Below are 15364 nucleotides of genomic sequence, written 5' to 3'. Positions count from 1 at the left end.
GTTTTCCTGCAGGGGAGCAGCAGCGACTCACGCAGAGCCTGGGGGGGGGGACGCGGCTGGGGCTGCCGTGTCCTTGGGGACAGGGCAATGTCCCACCGGGGACCCACTCCAGAAAAGGCGCGACCTCTGAGCACGCTGTGCGGTGGCACCTCCGCCGGGCTCGCGGCCAGCAGCGTTGGCTGTCGGTGCCGCTGGAGTTGCGTTTCCATATACAGTCACCGGCGAGCCTCTTGCCTGGTGTTAGTGAAAAATCGTGATTTCCCTGATTAAATTCAAGGAGGTGACTCCCAGACCTAGATTAGCAGCCCAGCACCAGGGAGCGGGAGCATGAGAGCAGGGCTCAGGTCCAGGCGTACCCCAGAGTGCCAGGGGGGTCTGTGCGTGGTGCTTGGCCCCAGCATCCCTGCAAGCAGATGGAGCTGTGAGTGATGGTTGTACAAAGTGTACGAAGCACTTTTTGGCTCATCCTCCCCCCAGCCTCAGCATACGTGCTTCCTCTGCCGGCATTAATCCCACCCGGCATTGCAGGGCAGGCGCCTGGGAGATTCGGGCCCCTCCTGTGAGGCTATTGTGCCTCCTCTGTAGGGTTGGGGCATCCCGAGTGTCTGCAAAGGTTCTTCCAGCTGGGTTCAGCCCTGCTGGCATCCCAGGGGCTGGGCTGGGTATCACAGGGGGGCGATCTGCAGGGTTTGCTCAGCTCCACCAGTGACCTTTACGCCCTTCAGCAGCATGGTTTTTGCCGTCCTCTCAGGCTGTGGCAGGAACACTGGCCACAAAATCGGGTCAGAGAGGAAGGTAATTGATACCCAGCTCATGCAGAGAGCTGGAGTGTGCCAGGAACCGGGAGCAGCCCCCAGGAACAGCCGGCACATGATCCCCCGCAGCTGGCAGTCACCCTGACATGGGGCTCTGCCTGTCTCTGTCCCCTTGGGTGCTGCCCTGCACGTCCTCTCCTGCAAAGGGACAGTGTGACACCTTCACTGGGGGCTGTGACCGAGCAGCCAGGTCCTGTTGCTGACGAGCCCCTCCACCAGGGGTGAGGGAAGCTCTGAGTGGTCCTCCCTGCTCAGCAGGGCCAGTGATGCCCGGGGAACGGGCCGTGAGCGTCAGGCTGAGGGACCTGTGCACAGAACATGAGGAAGGAGCCAAAAAACATGAGCATCATCCCTCGATCTCCCATGGGGCTGGGGAAGGATGAGCTGTGGGTGGTGGCTGGTTCCTGAGGCTGAGGAGAGATGGGGCTGCTGGCTGGGAGAGGAAGGGGGGTGAAGCATGGGGATCCCCCATTTTGGGGAGGGGAAGCAGGGAAGGGTGAAGGTGAGTTTCAGCTGAACCCATCCCTCAGCCACCAACCCCAGGCCAGAGCATCCCTGGGATGAGGTGCTGGCATCCCCCCCTTGGGAAGCAGGAGCCAGGCTGGGAGAGCTGAGGGGGATGAGGGTGTGGGCAATCAAAAGGGCAGTGAACATCCAGACAGCTGCAAAAGGGGGAAAAAACTCCCAGTTTTCAGCAAAAGAGTTCGAGTCTTTGGAGCAGTTTGGAAATCGTCGAGATCTGGTGATCCAAGGTTCCAGTTCCTCCGAGCAGGGGCAGGTTTGGGTGCAGACCTGTGGCTGAACCCTGTCAGGAGTTTAAAGCTTCGGCCTGGGCTCTGTAAATCACCTGCAGAGGCTGTAAATCCAGCCCGGCCAGAGCTCGTGTTATCTTCTGCTTCTGCTGCTGATGCTAGCCAGTGTAAACTTTGCCGTACTTCAGAGGAAAGCTCTGCTGACAAACTCAGGCCGAAGATGAATCAACGCCCGCAGATGTGTTGTGCAGCAGCACAAACAGAGCAGCACGTGGGTGCGTGGGGCTCGATGCCATCCCAGAGCCGCCCATCCCAGCCCCGCCAGGGCAGGTTAATCGCACATCGAACCATCCCCTACTCATTCCTAGAGACCAAACTGAATGTAAAATTAACCCTTCCAGCTTTGGGGCTCTCCTTTCTCTTTCTGAGATTACTTATATTCAGGAAGGGGAAAAAAAAAACCAACATAAAAGGTTGCATGGATGTGCTGGCTCCTTTCTGCCTGCACCTGCTTCTTCCGATTGGCAGCTCCGCTTGTGTTCTTGCGCTCAGCCAATTCTTAATCAATTTAATTGGCTCCTCTCCTCATATACCACCATGTGCCCCAGCTTTGGGTGGCTGCCTAACATATGACACAGAATCAGGTGCTTTCTAGAAACCCAGCCTGACTTGTCTTGCTCTCCCTGATAATTTGGTCACTTCTTGGAAGATGCTGGTAGGTGCCTCCTGCAGGACCCTTGGTTATCTCTGCAGAGCAGTTTTGCTGAATTACCTGCTTGTTCCACCAAATCCCTTCTGTGACTGGCAGGGTTTGAAACGAGAAGGCAAGCTCAGCACGGGAGTGCATCAACCCTGCTTGGTGCTGGGTTTGACACCGTATCCTGCTTTTGATGAGGTTTATTGTCCCTTCGTGCTCTTGCTCTGTCTCCATCCTCCTGTGGCACTAACACCTGGTGTGCAGCTTCTCTGTCCTGTCCCTCCTGGGCTCTGTGCTCCTGTCTTGATCTCCATGTGTTTCTTTTCTCCATTCCCACTCATTTTCCACTAATTTTCCTTTCTGCTCTGATTGCCTTTCCAGGCCAGCTCTCAGCCTCTCCACTGCCTTTCACTCCCGTCCCTGTCCGTACCCATTACCGTCATTAACACCTTGAAGAGCTTAAGCAACACTCCCATTATTAGCCCTGCTCCTGCGCTCCCTTCAGCCTCCCAACTGCGGGTTTCTCTGTCTGCACCAGAAAATCACACCCAGGCATCAACGGGGCATTTTCAGCGCAGCTGTGCTGAAAATATGTTAGATACGAAAGGCCCCAAGGAGGGTTTTGCTTTGAACCGGTGTATCTGCAGCATCAGGCATGTGGGTCGGCTCCTGAGCACCAAGGCAGCCTGGAAGGTCATTCAAATTAGCTTCGACCTCGAGGACCAAGTGTAAAGATTTGCTGTGTTGCCTCACTCTTTCCAAAGGCAAAGAGCAAGGTGTTTTTGGAACAACACCTGAGAAGGGTGTTTGCGCTGCTGCCAACTTTTCTCCTCAAAACGCAGCTCCTCTCTTCGCTTTGTCAGGAAGATCTGAGAGCCAGAGGGAAGCTCACTCACTCTGCAAGGGCAAGGAGCTGCTTCGGAGATGCTGGTGCTTTCCAAAGAAGCTTCCCCACGTGCCAGCTCCGGAGCAGGAGACCGTTGATAAAGCCCAGCACCTCTCAGGGCAGGGGCAGATGTGTTTTTGTGGCCCTTTGGCCATGTTGGGGACATTTAGCAAAGCTCGATGCTCTGTTAGCAGGAGTGGCAGGCTCGCCCTGGCTGCCTCTCTGCTCTGTTCAGACCAGCAGGATTTTCAGCACCTCCAAATTGCTTCATCACTTTAGAAAACCTTTGCTTTTTCCCCTGTTTCCTATTCCTGGCCATTTGCCAGCTGAGTCTCAGCCCTTTCTGCTGTCCCCACTGATGGAAATACCTGTCTAGAGACCTTATACAGTGGCAAAGCTTTTGCTACCCCTTACAAAAAAATCTAAGTCTCTCTGATTATATTTTTTTGCTGTCCCCAGAGAGCCTACCCACCTCAAACAAGCCCTTGCTGTGGAGCTGAGGTCTGTCTCCTTCAGCCTGTCTGGATGGAGAGAGCTGAGGAGAGGCAGTACTTTTCCCCAGCGACTAGAAAGCCCTTGCCATGGTTGATGGAGCTATTGGGCAAGCCTCCAGCCCCCACAGACCTCCGCCCTGTGCGGCATTAGAGCATAATTTGGGCTTCACATCTCCTGGTCTCTGATGCAGGGAGATGTGGTAATTGGATGAGAGGGGTTTAATTGCCCACACTGCCGTGCTGTGGCTGCTCCTGCCTTTCCTTGCCCTTGCAAGGAGGAAAAATCAGGCCAAATGGCTTGATCCCCATGTCAGTGCTGTGCCAGCAGATGGAAGGGATGGGGTTGTTTTCACAGTGGGGGGTTGCTTCATCCCTCTGCATGCTGGAGAGCTGCCGGGGAGCAGAACTCCTTGCAGGGATGAAACAGTCAATGGTCCCCGGTCACACCCAGCATCCCCGCGCTGGGGACGGGGACGGGAATTCCCAGGCGAGGGCATGGCAGGAAGGTGATGTGTCCACGTGAGGAGCTGCTCCGGGGCATCCTGCTCAGCCCCTGCTCCCCGGGTGTCGTGCAGGAGGACCTCCCGGTTCCCCCTGCCCTGTGTTCCTCTGGCTTTGGCATTTTGATGAATTTCATGAGATCTGGTGCCAACAGCCTTCCCTTCTCCGCATGGGGTGCCTGGGTCGGGTCAGTGCTGCAGTTCATGAGACCCATCCAGGCCGTTACACCCCCAGAGCCGGTGATGCAGAGGGGGAGCCTGGCCTGGCACCGCCTTGGCCCCGCAATGAGCTCACTGTTGGAAAGTGGTTGGCTGAGGCCACCGAGGGATGGGTCACCCAGCAGAAAACTTAAGGACATGCATAAATCTTTGCAGGATCAAGGCCAGAAAATGTAATTTATCAACCCTGACCGTGCAGGCGAGTGAATGCCACGTGTGAGGAGCCGCCTTTCGCCCGCACGCCTGGGTGCGCTGGCGGGGTGCGGCGCTGCCTGCACTTTGCCTGTGGCTTTGGTAGGTCCTGGCTGCCTCCTGCGGAGCCCAACTGGCTCTTGCTGCCGCTTTCGGGGCTCCCGAGCTGCCGTGTCCGTGCAGCCTGGCAGGATGTTTCTGACAGGGCAGGTTGCTGTGCTCTGGCAAGATGAGAGGTTCGGTGGGCCAGTCGCGGAGGGGCTGTCAGGGCTTTCTGCTAAGGGCTGCATTTCCTGGACACATCAGGTGTTGTCACCACCGGCGATGAGCAGGCAGCTTTGGGCAAAGGTGCTCATGGAGCCAGGCACAGACTTCTTCCCCTGCCCAGGGCATCCCATTGCACGGTGGGTTTCAGTCCTTGATAAAAAAAAAAACATCCAGCCTTCTCCCGGGGTGGCTGTGAGGTTATTTTGAAATGCCCAATGTCTGTGAGCTCTGGGAATTGTTTCAAGCTTTGTAGGAGCGGTGAGGTGTGAGCTGTCAGCTGGGGGGGACTCCTCCCCATCCTGACAGGCTTCTCCCACACTGGGTAGGGGTGAAGTGATGCAGAGGACAACCTGCAGGGCTGTGCCATCAGCTGAGGACTCTGGGGGTGAAAAGAGGACTACTAACGCTCTTGGTCCAAGGCATCTGCCCAGGCAACCATGCTCCTCTCCCAGTCTGCTTCACCCTCACCTTTAGCCACCAAGATCTGGCAATTTGCTGCTTTACTGTGGTTTTCTCTGCTCACCTCAGCACAGCCCCTGCCAGTACACAGTGACCCAGCCTGTTTGGGCACCTTTGAAGATGCTTTTCCCAGCCCTGCAATAACCTGCTCCCCATGGGGCCACGTTTGCAGCATTGCTGCTGGGATGTCTCCTCCTGGTGCCCACAGGGGCTGGCTGGGGCAGGTCTTTGCTCCATCCCTCTGGCTTCAATCAGCCGATGCATCTCTGCAGTTTGATCTGACATCTGTAACTGGGTTTGTTGTGGGGTTTTTTTACAGCATTGACTGTGAGATTCATCACCAGGAGATTCATTGGAGACTACGACCCAACCCTGGGTAGGTGAAGTTCTCTTTACTGTTGCTTTCCCTGCTGCTCCAGCTCAGCCTGGAGACTGCACCCAGCACCGCTCCTGGCAGAGCCCACTCTGCCCCCAAACTCACTCTATTTGCTCCTCTTCCTCCTCAGCCAGACTGGCAGTGGTCAGAACCACCAGCCACTGTGGCACCTCTCTGGCTCTTGCATCCCTTTTTCCTTTTCTTTGTTTTGTTAAGGCAAAATGTGTTGGGGCAAGACATCAGCATGGCACAAGGAAGCCCAGCTGCTTCCTCATCCTGGAGCAATTTGCTGGGAAGTGACTTGTAAAGGGAAGGAGGTATCTAAGCCACTGGAGCAGTGGCTAGTGCTCTCTCGTCTTCAAGGGTTGGGGGTTTTTTGCATTTGGGTTTGAGGTTTCTGAGCACTGAACTCATGTCCCCAGAAATGACTGGCTGCTGGCTTTGCATCCTTCCGCCTAACTCCTGCTGTCACCCGTCAGGCTGAGAAATTTGGGAAGTCTCTGTGTTGCTCTAATGCAGCCGGTTCACAGGGGACTCCAGGGAAAGGCTTGGTCTGAAAAAACAACCCCACCGTTGTCCCAATCTGTCCTTTACATTCCCACTCCTCGCTTGTTATGGTGAGCAAAGTTTTTTTTTCCCCAGCGTGCAATTTGGTTTTCCTCTCTGCCTGCTGCTTCTTCCTCCTGTTGGGCTCCTCCATGTGACATGATAAGATACAGAGCCCACACAGTGAGGGTGCCTGGTGCTCCCCGGGGTCGGAGGAGCAGGAGGGTGCCTGGTTTAGCCTGCAGACGGCCCAGCCAAGCGGGTTGCTGCCCTGTGGCGCGCGGCACACGAAGGCTGGTGCGACTGACGCGCTCCATCTGTACGGCGCGAGGCGTCCCGTCGAGCCCGCTGTGCCCAGAGTGGTTGCTAAGCAGAGTGCCAGCTGCTTTTATTGCCTGATGATATTAGTGAAGCTTGAAGAGGTTCTGTGCTGCAGAGCTGCCCCGCTGCATGCCTCGCAGCCGCCCGCTTTGCTTGGTTAGAAAGGAGCCACTGCCCTGCTGCTTCGGAGTAGGAGTTCAAGGCCACCTGGCGTAGGACAATGAGCAGGGTCTCTGAACAAAACCAGCTTTTTGTACCCTCCTGCTGAGCCCCTCTTCCTCTGCAGAAGCATCACTCCGTGAACCCTTTTTGCTCTGACACTTTGCTCACCATTGCCCTTTTATTTCCAGCAAGGCGAAAGCTGGCTGGGTGCTGGCCGGGGCTCCCTGCTGCCCTTTGGCAGTGCTGGGCTCGGTGCCGTGGGCACAGGACTGCCCTTCCCAGGTGTGAGAGGACAGGCTGGGGGCCAGTTCAGGATGTGGACTCCAAATGGAGGCCACGTGTGCTGTGGGGTGCAGCAGGCGAAAATCAATGTCTCCAGCACGGCTTGCATTGAGACCAGCTGGGTTGTCATTCACTACCTGGAGGCTTCTCTCAAACACACTTTTCTGTCTGTCCCTCTTCAGAAATGATTTATAGACACATGGCTGTCATTGACGGGGAGATGGTACACTTCGAGATCCTCGATACGGCAGGACAGGTGAGCTCACCCTCTCGTAGCTGCCTGGCCCTGGAAAATACCATCGGGGAAGCGCAGCTCGCTGTTGAAGGCAACCCCTGCTCTTCCCTCGGCCTCAATCTGTTGTATCCAAAATACTGCCCAAGATGTGTTTATCTCAGAAAAAGGATGTTCAGAAGAATTTATGTCTGTCTAACATCAGAGTGTGGCTTCAGCTGAATATTTCTCCATCCCCCTTACTGGTGTGTGTTGCGGCTCTGCTCCTCGCACTGGCAGGGACTCGGCTCAGGGGAGCGGGAGGGTGCTGGACTGAAGGAACCACCCAGCACCAGGACTGCGGGTGATGGAGAGCCCTGCGCTGGCCTCCCACCCAGCAACAGCCCTGCCTTTGCTTACCCACTTTTACTCTCCCCTCATCCACACTGGGATGGGGCTGATTGCTCTCTCTATCCGTCATTTTGCCCAACCCATCAAATTCCTGTCCTGGGCTACCTGTGCTGCTTTGCAAGTCACTGCTGTGTGCAAGCCCAAGGCCAAAAACCCTTCAGAGAGATGGTGATGGGGGAGGTTTTCTAGGTTGCACCCAGCACTGTTGGTATTTAGGAGATGTTGAGGCTTCTGGTGTTGATCGGAGCTTGTCCACCCCACAGGAGGAGGATTCCCTGCAGATAGAGGAGAAGATCAAGTGGGGCGATGGCTTCGCAGTGGTCTACTCGGTGACGGATAGGTGCAGCTTCGATGAGGTGATGCGGCTGTGCTTCCTCATCAACCACATCCACGCGAGCCCCAGGCGGAGCAGCGGGAGCGAGCAGCCACCCGTGGTCATCGTGGGCAACAAGAAGGACTTGCAGTTCGACAGGATGGTGTCCACCGAGGATGGCGAAAACCTCTCTAAAGCTTTGAAGCTTCCTTTCTACGAGATCTCTACCCGGGACAGCTATGAAGAGACTGTGGCGGTGTTCAACACCCTCTACCAGGAGCTCATGAGACAGGGGCATTTCTCCCCGGGCTCCTTCAAGAGGAGGACAGTGTCGAAGCTGATGGAGAAGATCCCAAGGATGCAAGCCAGCTCCACCTTGAACTCAGCAGGCCGGAGCCTCAGCTTTAACTCTTTCAGGGACTACATCCCTGAGTGAGCATCCCCAGTGTGGAGGCGAGAGCGACGGCCAAGCCGGGACGGAGGGACAGGTTATCCCGCTGCGAGGGTGCCCGCTGCTGCCGCCCCAGGGCTGAGGGACAGCTCGTGAAGCTCCCAGGAGGGGATGGTTAAGAGGTGGAGAGGGGAGGATTGGGGTACAACAGCCTTTTAAAGCCTGTAGGTTTTTACAAATGGGATTTATGTCAGCAGGGAAGATGTTTTTTTGTCCATCTTACACCTTTGCTCCCTCTTCCTCCTCCTGCACGGCTGAAGTCAGTAGTGGAGGTGGTTTGCAGTGACTTCAGTAGTGTTGGGTCAACGCTTGGGGGCTCGGAAGTGTTTTGGCGGGGATCAGACCCAGCACAGACACATCTGTAGGTGTTTTCCTTCTCCTCTAAGACAGCTTGCTGGGTCTGTTAGTGCCCCAAAGTGTGCACCTACAACACTGGGGTGTTCCCAAGGGTCACGCTGGCTCCCAGGCTGTCGTCAGCCATCGCTCTCCCAGGGAAAACAGTTGTTGCCTCTGCTGCTCCGTGTTGCTGGTGGGTAAAGTCCCCTGCCTGCTCAAACCCTGGGTGGCGGAGGGCTGTGTGCCCCTCTGCCTCCGCTGCGGTCCTCCCCAGAGGCCCAGCCCAGCCAGGCTGCCCATCCACAGACACCAGTGTCCATCTGTTGGAGCCTGGGGCTGCATTTCCATCCCAGTTTTCCTCTGGGTTTGTGACCTGAAGCCGTGGCACAGGGGCAGACCCCACGTCCCCCCACCTGCGGAGGAGCTGCAAGGCCCCAGCATTGCTACAGCCCTTCTCCCCCCATGCCTGCTCACAGGCTGGCACCAAGGGCGTGCTTAAAGCTGAACTACAGATCTGTTTCCAGTGAGGGGAAAAAAGCCTGTTAATCCCTGGCTTTTCTAAAAAATTTTTTTTTAATATTTGGCACACTCTAATAACACTGTAAATAAGATCCTGGGCAAAGGGCAGTGATGATGGCAAATGCTGTTTCTCCATCCCAGGCTGAAGGCACCACATGCTTGACATTTCTGCCCCTTCTCTTACATCTCCATCCCACTCAGGGCAGCCCATCTGCAGGCAGAGGCAGATCAAACAGACTGCATCTCTGACGCACAACAAAACCTCAGGCTAAGGTCACACTCCTCCATCCCAGAGGAGCAGCATTCCCGGGGCAGTTTCTCCCATTCTGCAGCACCAGCAGAACTGCTGGGTGCCAGTTTGAAGCACAGATGCAGCCTAGCTGATACCAGGAGATGGAAATGATGCTCCTAGCAGGGACCCCCCTTGTCTGCTTATTAATTGCCCCGTCCCCACAGGGAAAATCACCGTGGCCTGAGAGTTTGTCTTTTTGCACAGAGACAGGGCAGCAAAGGCACAGAAATGAGCAGGGCGTGGAGCTAGCAGCATCTTCTCCCTGTGGCATTGTCTCCCTCCCTCCCTCCCGGTGGACATGCTGGGAGACCCACAGTGCAATGTGCCCGTGTGCCCCCCCACCGTGACCCATTGCATTGTCTGCTGCTGCATCCTGTGACAATAAAAGCCAAGTTCGCAAACACCTGTGAAGCTCTCGTGCCTGCGAGCGTGGGGAGGGGGTCGTCAGATCCTGCTATTGCCCTCTCAGGGGGCCTGTAGCAAAGGGGTGCACGGCTGGGAATACACCCTTTAAATTAGGGCCAGGTGTCTCCCTCACCTTCTGCTCAAGCCCCAGCACCTCGTGCCTGGCTCCCTCCACCTCTCAGCAAGGGGGAAGCAGCAGGCAGAGATGCATGCATGGGGAGTGGAGCCAGCGGGGCTTCCTCGGGAGCATCCCAGCCTGGGGAATGGGCTTATCCCCCCTCCCCTCGTGCTGCACAACCCCACGGACACCTCTTCCCCTCTTATAGCTCCCCAAGATGTTTCCCGCAGCTGCTTGCATCCAGCCAAGGGCTTTCTCTACAAGGGTTTCATTAAATCCCATCTTTGCTCATATACCCACATCCTTCCCGTGGGGTGAAAATAAACCCCGTCGAGAGGCTGGGCCAAGAGAGCAATTTGGGATGGCTCCTTTTCAGCATCTTAATTAAAACCCTGAATGCCAGCAATGGGAAATGCCGCTGGGGGCTGCTGCTTGTGGCTCTGGGTCCGGCAAGAGCAGAACTGGGGCCTTTAAAGCCTTGGGGAGCTGGCCAAGGGGAAGCGAGGGCTGCAGGGTTTTTTTGTTTGTTTTAATTTTAGTTTTTTTTATGGCATTCCCAAGGAAGCTGAATGCTGTGAGCTGGGCTCAGGGTTTTGTGGTCTGGCAGCTGGAGTGGGTGTTTGCTGCCTGGCTGCTCAGGGATGGCTGGAAAAGAGCCGCTTTGGGGAGGTGCTGATCCAGCTCCGCACCCCAGGGACCCGGGTCAGCTGAGAGCCAGCCCGACCACGAAGATGCTGGGATGGGAGGGAAGAGCCTGGCAGCTACAAAGACGTAGACTTCAGTATCGCTCGCTGACCCCAAACCCAGCAGCTTGGGGCTGTGTGAATGGTCCAGCTCAAGAGGGATTAAAAACCCACCGGGATGTGGAATGTGTGCTCGAGCCTTTCCCCACGCCACAGAGGCTTTGGGTGCTTTCAGGCACGTTGCTTAAACCCCTGATGTCCCCAAGGCTCATCCAAGAGACTGTGTTCCCTTGCTGGCTGGAGCTCCAGGCCGATGCCATGCCAGGCAGGGCAGAAGCCCACGTTATTTAGCGTGAATTATTCAAAATGATGAATGAGAGAGGACCAGCTTGCGAGCAGGAAGCGTGGCCAGGCACCGGGAACAGCATCCCTCAGCGCTCTGGGTCTCTGGGAACAGAGGAGCACTCGGCACAGCGGGGATCACTGTCCTGGGTTAACCCCAGTGCTTTTTTATAGCACGAGGAATTCAGAAGATTTTCAGCCAAAAGCCTGGTGCGGTCGCTGCCCGCCTTTCAGCCCGCAGCCCCCTTGCCGAGGCCAGGAGGCAGCTTAGCCTTGCTCGCCTGCTATAATTAGCAAGAAACCTCATTAGTATCAGGCTCAGCTGCTTTCAGAGAGGCCGGGGGGAGCTTGTCAGGGGTGCTAATTGCTGAAAGCCTATAGTTGTTCTCCTGGGGGTGGTTCCCCTCTCAGGTACAAAATCTTGGGGGTGCCACATCCATCCCATGCAGGAAAAGTCTTGGGGTGTTGGTGTCCCTCTGTGGGGACCTAGGGATTAAAGGTACCTTGAGGGTGATGCTCTGGAGCAGCCCTGTAAAGCCTAAATCCCTGTGGTGGGAGCTCTGCAGGGCTCAGGCAAAAAAAGGAGGAAGAAGGAGTTCTCTGCCTTCCTCAGAGCAGAGCCTGCAGCTTTAGAGGTGTAGGGAGGTAGGTTAAACCCTAGAGAGGAGCCCCCCAGACCTTTGTTTTTCAGCACCTTGGAGGTGCTTGGTTCTGTGGGGGCCTACAACCTCCTCCTTGCTGAGAAGGGCGATGTCATTAAAATAACACTCAGGAGGATTTTTGGGGTGGAAGCCTGGGCTGTGGGGAGGGAGGGCTCTGGCTTGGTTTGCCTCAGAGACATCAAGCAAGGCACCTGGCCCTGTGGAGGACCAGGGTTGCTTAATAACCCACCCAGGAAAGCAAGACTGGTAGAGCTGGGGTATCTTGTACTGACCCTCCGGGCACATGTTCCTGTGTGGTGTTGGAAAATGCCACCCCTCTGGGGACACGCAGGGGTTGTCCGGCACCTGGGGACCATCCATCCTTTTGAGCCCCGTGTCTGGGCTGTGGTGGCTCAGCTCCATGGAGAGAAGTTGAAGAGTTTTGGTGTCGTCATCCAAAAGGCATCTCCAGGGCGGTGATTTCATTTGGCGAGTGTGTAGGTTGCAAATCTGCTTACCAGATTTCTGGGAAGCTTGGAAGAGGCAAATGAAACAGAAACATCCTTCCCAAAAGCTTCCTCTCCTGCCAGTCACCACCAGCAGCTCCCCAGCATGCCAAGCCGCCTCATATCAACCCTTAACCCCATCTGCAAAAGCTTCACTGAAGAAACAAGGTGTGTGTTGGGCTGAGGATGATATGTAAATTTTTTTTTCTCCTCCATTGCACTCTGAGTCCTCCTGAGGGAGATGGGGCAGGAGCGATTTGTGCTGATGCTCAAGTCCTTACGGTACCTGCTCCTCTGCTCGCGCACCCCACCTGGTTTTTGGGATCTTCCCCAAAAACTAAGCCAGGTATGAGGCTGGGACTCAACTCCAGCAGCCAAAACTTTACCCAGAAAGATAAAACTGTGCTTAGGTGGGGATGCGCTGACTTCAGTGGGAGGTGTGAGCACCTCATAGCAAGGGGCACAGAGTAACCCTACGAGGTGGGGTGGAGCTGCTTTCTCTTTGCAGCTGCAGCCTTTATCATCAATCTTGTGCTTCTTTTTGTTTTTAATAAAACATAGAGGCTTTGGGCTTTTTGAAGGCTTTTCTTGGAGGAGCAGTGTGTGGATCTGGCCTGCCGCAGCCCCAAACCAGCTCCTGGGGGTGAAGGGGAGAGCAGAGCTGCCAGTGGCATATTCCAAGTAGGTGCTGCCTTAAGACACTCAAAATAAGTGCAGCCTCTCCAATGAACTGCTTTGATTTAAACTCAGGGCAGAGAAATTGAGATTATCTGGATGTTGCAATGTTTCATGGCTTTAAGATGCCCTTTCTGGGTGCCTGGGGGGCCCTGAGTCTGGGGTTACTGGAGGGCAAGTGCCCCATAAAGGTGGTTTTCCTGGGCACAGTGGGATCCTCTCCCCCAAACTAGCAATTTTAGGTGAGTCTTGTGCCATCAGTGTGTTGAGCACATGGGCTTGGTCCCTGCCACCTTGGGCGTCCCCTAAATATCAGGCTTTGCCCGGAGTGAGCGGGGGGACAAAGTGGTACATGAGGGCCATTTCCATCCCATCAGCACCAACCAGTGTTGGCAGCCGGAGCCTGCGACTTTCCAGCTGCTTCAAACAGCTGCTGTGACACATCGGCGATAATTCTGGGGAGCTGTATACCTGTGGGTTGCTCCGTGCTGTCCCCCAGCCCACCCTCTGCCCAAAAACCTGCTGCTTGGTGTAAGACCACACCTAAAGCTCAGACGGGCTCTGGATGGATGCAAACGAGTTCATGCATCTGGGTGTTCCCGGTTCAGACTGACACGAAGGGCAGGGCATGGGGAAGAGACAATAGTCCCGAGTGGTTGTTTCCAACTGCTGCTACTATTTTTATGCCCACGTTTTCAACATGAGTCCTGCTGCTCCTTTTATTGCCATTATAAATAGCTGCAAAGTTGCCTGGGAGTTCATGGAAATTTGGGATCGCTTTCCAGGGGGAAATCTGTGGCTGAGATTTAGGGCCTTCAGGAGCTCTGTCACCCTCTTTTCTTTTAAACTGCTCAGTGGCTCAGCTCTGATGGGGCTCTACAAGGTATTGAGAATTTCAGCACAGCCAAAGGATTTTGCTGGCCCTGAAAGGAAAAGCTGGGAACTGCAACGGGAAGAAAAGCAACAGGAAAACCCCCATGGCAGTGCATCAGAAGGTTTGTCCCCGAGTTTGGGTTTTTGAGGTGTTGCCTCCAGGTGAGGCAGCAGCAGATAAACTACGGGGAGGGACAGTGGTGTGGGGGTAAGGGCAGGACGACAGGTACATCCATGCTGTCAAGCTCCAGGCAGTCTGCTTTGGCTCATCACTGTATCTCCTGGCTTGTATATATAATGGAAAAAAATGGCTTTTTGGGTGTAGGCTTTTAAGGTAACTTAGGATCCATCCCCACAGTGAGAGCTTGGCCAGAGCCTGGAGGATGAGGCTGCTCCCTGCTAGGGAAAATCAAGGAGAGACGCCAAGTCCTGGAGGCTCCCACCAGTTTTCTTTTGTTCTTGGCCAACCCACACAACTTTTTTTTAAATAATAATGTTTAAAAAAAACCCAAACAAACATCCCCAGTGTAGGCAGGGCGTACTGCTGGGAAGCTGCGGCTGTAATCACTGGCACTTTGAGGCTGTAGGAAAATATTGATGGTAAGGGCTGGTCCTCTCCAAGTGCAACCCCGGGCTTCTCACCTCTGTTCACCTATGTGGAAAACCCTCGTGGCTGTCTGCACTCTCTGCTTTTTCAGCCAGCCTCAAAGGTAACGATAGGATTTTAAAAGGATGCTGTATGCAATCTACAGGGCATGCTGCAAAGGAAGCCTTTGTTTTTGGCTACTGATCCTAAATCCTAAGGGGAATAAACCTTAGTCCCTGTCTTCTGGGTGTTTCACCAAAAAGCTTTGATTCCTGAGCTCTGTTTTTTGACACTGGTGGGATTAGTGTATTTCCAGCCACCCACCCCATCCTTCCCCTGGACACCAGCAGCCCAAAGGAGTTGCATCCCACCTACCCTGGCAAAAGCCCTCGAGGGTTTGTGAATTGAAGCCCTTCGGGGTGGCACACAGGCCCCTTGGCATCCATGGGGCCTGGATAGCCCGGTTGGGCATAAAAAGGGAAACTCTTGGTCTTTCCAAACCTGCAAAGTCAGGAATGGGGAAAGATGTCCCATTTTGTGGTGGAAGAGACTCCTCCTTTAATTTTTTTGTAAAAAAAGTTAAAAAATAAAAAAATCCTGTAAGACAAGGGGCAGGTTGCCTTGCTGGAAACCAGGCGAACCACCCCAAAATGTTTTTTCTCCTGTGACCGGTCAAGGGGAAGTGGTTTTTCTTGGCAGCTTGAGGAAGACTCATGGAGGCGAAGCGGGTCTTCAGGCTGTTTGTGGTGGGTAGGAATATTGGTAAAACCATTCCTTCACCCCCCTCAAAAAAGGAGCTGAGGAGGGGGTTCAGCCCCAGATCCCCTGCACAGCTGCCTACTTGCAGAGCTGCAGGGGGGGCGGGGGCTAATTTGGCAAAATATTGAGTTGCTGAAACCTCTGGCAGGATTTTCCCCTGGTATGAGAGGAAGATTCAAGCAGTGTCTTAAGAAAAGCTTTTAAAAAAATTAATCCACTGTTTCCCTGGGATCCCACCTGGGTGCAGCACACCACACCACCCCCCCCACCCCCCC

At 54.9% G+C, this 15364-nt stretch overlaps 1 protein-coding gene across 1 annotated transcript; it reads left to right on the top strand.

Annotated features, from left to right (window-relative positions):
* Positions 1 to 1396: 1396 nt before the first annotated feature.
* LOC113481107 (ras-related and estrogen-regulated growth inhibitor-like) lies at positions 1397 to 9895 on the top strand. Its single transcript, XM_026850433.1, has 5 exons — positions 1397 to 2391; positions 2946 to 2957; positions 5601 to 5657; positions 7151 to 7224; positions 7854 to 9895. Exons 1-5 carry the CDS (start codon positions 2277 to 2279, stop codon positions 8337 to 8339), a joined length of 744 nt encoding a protein of 247 aa, XP_026706234.1. The 5' UTR covers positions 1397 to 2276; the 3' UTR covers positions 8340 to 9895.
* Positions 9896 to 15364: the final 5469 nt, after the last annotated feature.

The sequence above is a fragment of the Athene cunicularia genome (assembly GCF_003259725.1).
Source record: "Athene cunicularia isolate RWA chromosome 5 unlocalized genomic scaffold, athCun1 chr5_part2, whole genome shotgun sequence".
Classification (NCBI taxonomy): domain Eukaryota; kingdom Metazoa; phylum Chordata; class Aves; order Strigiformes; family Strigidae; genus Athene; species Athene cunicularia.
This window is presented reverse-complemented; position numbering and strand designations above follow the sequence as displayed.

Bases quoted from the DNA above. Each gene is read 5' to 3' on its own strand.
- LOC113481107 (XM_026850433.1), top strand. From the start codon at position 2,277: ATGCTGGTAGGTGCCTCCTGCAGGACCCTTGGTTATCTCTGCAGAGCA. The intron at 5,658-7,150 runs GTAGGTGAAGTT...GTCCCTCTTCAG, and splicing joins AGACTACGACCCAACCCTGG to AAATGATTTATAGACACATG. The intron at 7,225-7,853 runs GTGAGCTCACCC...TCCACCCCACAG, and splicing joins TCCTCGATACGGCAGGACAG to GAGGAGGATTCCCTGCAGAT.